Below are 7,107 nucleotides of genomic sequence, written 5' to 3'. Positions count from 1 at the left end.
CCACCAGGGAGGGCCCTGATTACTATCATTTTGTAGTATAGTTTGATGTCAGGTACCTCCATTTTTCTTTTTTTCTCTCAGGATTGTTGTCTATGAATGGTCTTTTGTAGTTCCATACAAATTTTATAATAGGTATAATCACTTGAAAAATATCATTGGGATTTTAATAGGTATTGAGTCTGTAAACATAGCCATTTTAACAATGTTTATTCATCCAGTCAGTGAGCATGAGAAATCTTTCTATTTCTTCCCCTCATCTGAATTAAATTGGTCCTCTAGGCAGGAAACTATACCAAGCTTTATTTACAAAGTGACACTTAAAAAAAAAATGTTTGTTTATGCATACAGGCCAGAGGTGCAGGAGTGAGAGGATCCTCCATAGACAGAGTGGGGAACAGAGCAGGCAGATTGACTTAAATACACTGCTGTGGGGAGCAGGAGAGGTCTGCTGCACCATGTGGGTCAACTTCCTGGGCGAGTGAAAGTGGGCTCCAGCGGCTGCAGATAGCTTCATAGTGCTGCGCTTTAAATCCTTGCACCACCAGGGAAGCCCAACAAAATGGCACTTTTGATTGAATGACATTGCATATTTTCAGAAATCCATGAAATAGCAATTTCCAATGCTCTTCATGTCTTCTTTTATATCTATGCCTTCATTCATACCCAAGTTTATATCTGGTATAATTTTCTATCTGCACTCCTTTAATATTTCTTGCAGTACACATACATTGGTTATTAACTCTGAAAGTTTCTCTTTTTTTTTATGAAATATATTTTTGCAGAATATAGAAATCTCGGTTGTCAGTTTTATTTATTCTATTTATTATTCTCTAAAGATATTTCTCTTTCTCTCCTGGCTTTCCTTGTTAAGAAGAAATACACTTTCATCTTTATCTTCATTCCTGTATAGGTAAAATGGCTTTTTTCCTCTGACTTTTTTTTTTTTAACATTTCCTCATTATTACTGGTTTTTAAGCATTTGATTATTGGGAGCTTTCTTTGTTTCTTGTTTTAGATTCTTGGATCTTCTTTAAAATTTTCATGAAATTTGAATACTTTTCATTTTTTCTTCAAATATTTTTATTCTCCATATTTCCTCTCCTTCAAGGCTTCTTTATGCATTTACCTTAGGCCACCTGAAATTGCCAAATTGCCTTGTAGTTCACTAATGGTGTATGTTATTTTCATCATTTTTTCCCTTTTGTTACACTCTGGAAAGTTTCTAATCTTTTATGTCTTGAATTTAAGGAATTCAATGAGAATAACTGTCTTTATGTCCTTATCTACTATCTCTCTCATTTGTAGGTTGGTGTTTTATTAACTGATATTTTTCTTCCCATTATTCATTTTACTTCTCTGCTATTTTGAACTCCTAGTAGTAACTTTGATTGCATGTCAGACATTGTGAATTTTACTTTGAGTGTTGGGTATTTTTGTATGCCTATCTGTAAGTGTTCTGGAGCTTTGTTCTGGGTCACAGTTAAGTTACTTGGAAACAGTATGATCTTTGGGGGTTTAGGCTTTGTTAGATGAGATCAGAGCAGTTGTCAATATTTCTTTACTACTAAGGCAAAAACCCTTCTGAGTACTCTAATGTCCTGTGAATTGTGACATTTTCACCTGCATTGGAAACTATACCAGTCCTGTGTGAGCTCAGGAGATCTCTGTCCCTCTTTCTTTCTGCTATTCTGTTCTACAAGCTCCAGCCACCTTGGTCTCCCTGATCTCTAAGCCCACTTCCTCAAATAAGGGGATAAGGCTCCCCACTGTGATTTCCAACTTAAATGCTGGTATAGACAAAACAGTATTTATTAGTATGTTGCTCTTATATCCAGCAAGCTTGCTAGACTCTTATTAGTTCTATCTATGTAGCAATTTTGTATGGTCTCTATGTCTTCTTTTTTTTTTTTTAAAGATTTATTTATTTATGGATACAGAACTGGGGTACAGGCTAGAGGTGCAGGGGGTGGTGAGAGGATTTTATTTATTTACGCATACAAGAACTGGGGTATAGGCCAGAGTTGCAGGGTGGGTGAGGATGAGAGGATTCACCAGAGACAGAGTGAGGAGCAGAACAGGTGGATCTACTGAAATACACTGCTGAGGGGAGCAGCAGGTGAGATAGGAGAGGTCTGCTGCACCACGTGGATTAGCTCCCTGGTCAGGGATTGAACTCATGCAGCAGTGGTTGGTAATAGCTTGATAGCACTGAGGCTTTAACCTCTATACCACCAGGGAGGCCCTATGGTTTCTGGGTTAATCTTTTATTTTTTTTCCCCTCCTATACATAATAGTCATTTTCCCTTTTTTCCCCCAGCTTCCTCTTGCTTTCCCATTTTTGAATACTAGCAATGTAATGAACATCACTTTTAATTATTGAGCCCTGAATAAATCATTCTCCTGCCGCCCCCCTTCAAATACAAAAATACTTCCTCTAATCCCAAGGAGCTACCATAACACCAAACAGATAACTCTGATATACACCTGCTTGGCCTTTAGACTAGTGGCCGTGTGTTTCTCATTCAGTTAAGTGGACTTCTTCCCATGTGCCAAGCAGTGAACAAGTTAGACCTGGGGGTAGACCCTAAGCAAGTAATTACACTGAAATGGGATATGGGAGTATTTGAACAGATGATCAGAAAAGGTCTGCTTTAGAAGATGTTTAATCAGCAACATGATAGGAGAGTAGCAATTAACTAGGCAAGCAGGAAGAGGGATGGGTGTTTCTAGAAAAGGAAATAGTTTGTGGGAAGGCTTCTGGTCTAGAGTGTGGACTGTTAGAGATGGGTGGGAAGACTGGAAAAAGAGCCAGAGCTTTTATAGACTTGTCTCAAGGAGTTTATTTATTTAAAGATTTATTTATTTATGTATACAAGAGTTGGGGTGCAGGCCAGAGGTATGTGGGGTGAGAAGATTCACCAGAGACAGAGTGGGGAGCAGAACAGGAAGATTGACTGAAATACACTGCCGAGGGAGCAGCAGGTGAGGCAAGAGAGGCCTGCTGCGCCATGTGGGTCAGCTCCCTGGCCGGGGATGGAACTTGTGCTGCAGTTCCACCCACTTTACAGTGCTGCAGCTTCACCCCACTGCACCACCAGGGAGGCCCAGTCTCAAGGAGTTTATATTTGACCCAAGGGAAGGGCAAGTCGTCAAAAAGGTTTTGGCAGAAGGGTTGCACAGATGACTCATACTGCAATATGGTACCTTAAAGAGGATAAACACCAGTTAGGGTATGGCTTATGCTGGGGTGGTAGGACTTCATTGAGTTCATAGGACTGTACCAAAAGAATCAAGAGCATTTCCAAGTGTCTGACCTGAACAACTGATTAGATGTTGGTGCCACTTGCCAAGATAAGGAATACAGGAAGAAGAGCAGGAAGATGGAACTTAGTTTTTAAAATGTTGATTTTTACATACTGGTGGGCTATCTAAGTTGAGTAGTACAGCCCATAGGCAATAGGCAAGAAGTCTTGGGGGGCCTGGTGGTACAAGGGCTTAAGTTCAGCACTGTGAAGCTATCTTCATAGCATAAACTTCATGGCATGAGTTCGAACCCAGGCCAGTGAGCTGGGCCACATGTTGCAGCAGACCTCTCCTGTCCTGCCTGGTGCTCCCCTCAGCAGTGTATTTCAGTCAGTCCACCTGCTCCCTCCTCTGTCTCAACCTGCCCCCACCCCATCTACTGTACCCCTGGCCTATACCCCCAACTCTCGTATGCATAAAAAAATAAATCTTTAAAATAAATAGGCAAGAAGTCTGGACTAGAGGTAAAGATTTGGAGGGCCTTAGTTTCTAGATGGTAACCAGCAGAGCCATCGTATTCATTCATGAGACCCTTCAGGGCAGTGTATGTACAGTGAGAAGAGGAGAACGTGGACGAGAATGAGAAAGTCAGGGAGGTACAGGGAAAACCAGAAGAATCTGGGCCCGGAACCATCTCTGAGAGCTTCAAGACTGGGACCTCGGGACCACAACGGAAGTCCTCAGGTGTTCTGATCCTCTTGTCTTTCTTTTTGCCAGTTGCCAGATACAGACTTCGAATAGTTGAGCCACCAAAACTACCACTGAAAAAGAAACCCAATCCTGATAAAGATGGTGAGTAGAGGGGAGCGAGTTCTCTGACATGGCCCTGTGGCCTAAGCTGGACACCAGGGTCCCCCAAAGCCAGTGAGCTGAGGCCCAGTCTCCTTTCTTCTCTGCACAGGTCCAGATATTGAGCCCAACCTGTGGATGTGGGTAAACCCCAACATTGTGTTTCCTCCCGGAAAGCTGGAGGTCTCAGAACACGCTAAAGAGAAGGAGCAGATAAGCACAGTGCCTGCCCCCCAGCCACCCCCCAAAAAGGAGGATGTTGACAGCTCAGAGGCCGCAGTGGTGGAGCCGGTGCTGCCTTCCTCCAGGGAGCAGTCCCCTCCTCGGAAGCGGAAGCAGTTTGCCTCTTCCTTCAGCAACTGGGAGGTAGGGATTTCTGGGGTGAGGGCCAGACATGGGCTACAGGCGGGGATTGGGGTGGGGGGGCAGAATAGGAACAGTGCATCCGAGTTTGCTTTTCTTAAGGATAGCAATAGGTTACTGGGTTCAGAAAATGGCTGTGTCCTTGGGTTGGGGAGAAGCCCAGAGGTGGTCCTAGTCCACCACCCCTTCTTGCCATTGTACCCCTGGAGTAGAGGCTGTGGAGTCAGGACCAGTTCCTACTCTGTGCTCCTCTAGCTCACAGAAGAGGAGGAGGCTGAGAACCAGGATGACAGCTCCTCTGTGGCTTTCCTGTCCTCTCACAAAAGGGCCCCCCTCCACAGTCGGAGGCTTCGGCACGCCAACAGCCAGGAGGGCAGGCTCTGGTCCCGGCCCCCTCTCAATTACTTCCACCTAATTGCACTGGCATTAAGAAACAGTTCCCCTTCTGGCCTCAACGTGCAACAGATCTACAGTTTCACTCGGTATGTGCCAGGGGCCCTGTGAGGAGGAGGGGCTGGGGTGGGGGTCAGGGCCCTTGGTCTGATACTGTCCAGTCTGCCCTCAGCCCTAGGCCACTGCTTCAGGTCCCCATCTGGATCTAAGAGGATAAGTGCATGCCCAGTTTTCTTCTCCCAGGCACTAGTTCTGGGTTGTTGCCCAAAACATGTCCACACATCTCATGCATAGGGAGACATCCACCCCACCTCTTTTACATTTTAACAACTGCAACCTTTTTAAACCTTAGTTCTTACAAACATAAGTTTTTCCTGGGTAAGTCATTTTTCCTATCATCTCTCTCGAGATTATAAAATTTGGCTTCTCAAGACCTCCCTGTACTCCCAGGAGAACCCTTTAAGAAAGGATTTGCTTTTAGCTCTGATGGTAATGTGCGTTTGAGTCTGAGGGAGTTTCTCAGGCCTTTCACTATCAGGAGAGACTCAGAACATCAGTCTTCAAGGGGTGTCCCTTCCTGACCAGGGTTCCTCCCATGGTAGTTGGGAAACCTGAACCTGTTTGGTTCCTGTTGCAAGTCAGATTCCTAAGCCTTTGGAGGGAGGGGAAAGTGAACCCCGGAAGGGGCCAGCAAGCTGGGGCTAAAACATGAGAGTCTGCAGAAGCCAGACACCTGGGGAGGTTTTGCCATGTGTTCAGTCAGCAGAAAGCTGCTCTGGGCCAGCTTGCATTCTCTACCTCCAGAGAAGAGCTGAGACTCCAGCCTGGGGGATCTTAGCCCTCACCTCAAGGGTAGGCCTCTCCCAAGCAAGCCATGCCTTCCCTTATGACTTTTTCCTGTTCACAGACAACACTTTCCCTTTTTCCGGACGGCTCCAGAAGGCTGGAAGAACACCATCCGACACAACCTCTGTTTCCAAGACAGCTTCGAGAAAGTTCCTGTCAGCATGCAGGAGGAGGTGGCCAGCACCCGACCTCGATCCTGCCTCTGGAAGTTGACTGAAAAGGGAAACCGTCGTTTTTTGCAGGAGGCCCGGGCCTTGGCTTCCACTCGGCTGGAAATTATCCAGCAGTGCATGAGCCAGCCAGGTGTGAGGCACCTCCACAGAGGGGCTGAGGGGAGGGGACCCGATGACCTGACCCAAGGGTGAGTGAAAGGCAGGAGCCTAGGGCACACCATGGGGAGGGACCTTCTGTGAGAAGAGGAGAGGACAGCAGAGGTGGGACCCCCTCCCAAACATGGGAGTGAGGTAAGGGAGTTGCTGGAGAAACAATGAAGGTACAGCTGGCCCTGCTCAAGGCCCAGAGGTCAGAGAAGTGATAACCACACACTGTGAGAAGCTGGGGTGAAAGGTTACATGCAGATGGAGATTTTTTTCCTGGAGACTAGGTGGCATTGGGCCTTGAGAGAGGGGAGGTAGCTATCTGAGTGTGAGAGAGAACATTCCGAACTTAGAGAATAGCAGCTATAAAGGGCACATTCTTTTGACATTCTTTTTTTCTTACAGATGTGATGCCCTTCCTGTTTGACCTATGACTCCAAAAAGCAGGAGTCATGCCATGCCTTATTAAAGTTATCTGCAGCATCCTAGTGTGTGTGTGTCCTATTGTGTGTTTGTGTCCTTGTGTGTGTGTGTGTGTGATCTCTGACAATGGAGGGAGGCAGAGGGAGAGGATGTATCCAGCTCCTCCAGAGCTGGATACATGATGGATGTTCTGGATACAGAGCAAAGGAAACCCATAATCTCAAAGGAAGAAAATAAGGGAGGAGGGAGAGAGGGTGGCAAGAAAGGGCGCCAGTGGTGGATGGAAAAAAAAAAACAAAAAAAAAACTAGTGCCGCCATGGTAGGAAATAATCAGGCAGGATCAAAATTGAGCATACCTTCCTGTCTGTATATATCAATCTCATTTTTCTGATTGCCAAGGGAGTCTTGGTAGATGCCAGCTTGCAGCATTACCAAAGACCCAAGGAAGCACCACCTATTTCTAGGAGTGGTTGTACTTAGGTGGAGACAGGGAAGATGTGGGACAGCTGGAAGAAACACAGCCTCACAGCAAGTATGAAAGATCATTGAGAATGGGGAGAGGAAAAATTTCTTTAAAAAAAAAAACTTTATATATACAGAACTGGGATACAGGCCAGAGGTGCAGGGGCGGTGAGAGGATTTATCAGAGACAGTGGGGAGCAGAACAGGCAG

At 45.6% G+C, this 7,107-nt stretch overlaps 1 protein-coding gene across 1 annotated transcript in view; it reads left to right on the top strand.

Annotated features, from left to right (window-relative positions):
- The window catches only part of FOXR1 (forkhead box R1), a 9,269-nt gene extending 2,770 nt beyond the window's left edge, over window positions 1–6,499 (top strand). The window contains exons 2-6 of the mRNA XM_004689196.2: window positions 4,021–4,095; window positions 4,205–4,458; window positions 4,711–4,937; window positions 5,756–5,997; window positions 6,417–6,499. Of these exons, the coding sequence (XP_004689253.1) occupies window positions 4,021–4,095; window positions 4,205–4,458; window positions 4,711–4,937; window positions 5,756–5,997; window positions 6,417–6,445 (827 nt within the window). The 3' untranslated portion in view covers window positions 6,446–6,499. The remainder of the gene's footprint in view (window positions 1–4,020; window positions 4,096–4,204; window positions 4,459–4,710; window positions 4,938–5,755; window positions 5,998–6,416) is intronic.
- The last annotated feature ends 608 nt before the right edge of the window (window positions 6,500–7,107 follow it).

The sequence above is a fragment of the Condylura cristata genome, unplaced genomic scaffold (assembly GCF_000260355.1).
Source record: "Condylura cristata isolate star-nosed mole 26May11 unplaced genomic scaffold, ConCri1.0 scaffold00025, whole genome shotgun sequence".
In the NCBI taxonomy this organism is placed as follows: domain Eukaryota; kingdom Metazoa; phylum Chordata; class Mammalia; order Eulipotyphla; family Talpidae; genus Condylura; species Condylura cristata.
The sequence above is the reverse complement of the archived record's forward strand: the minus strand, read 5'-3'. Positions and strand labels throughout refer to the sequence as shown.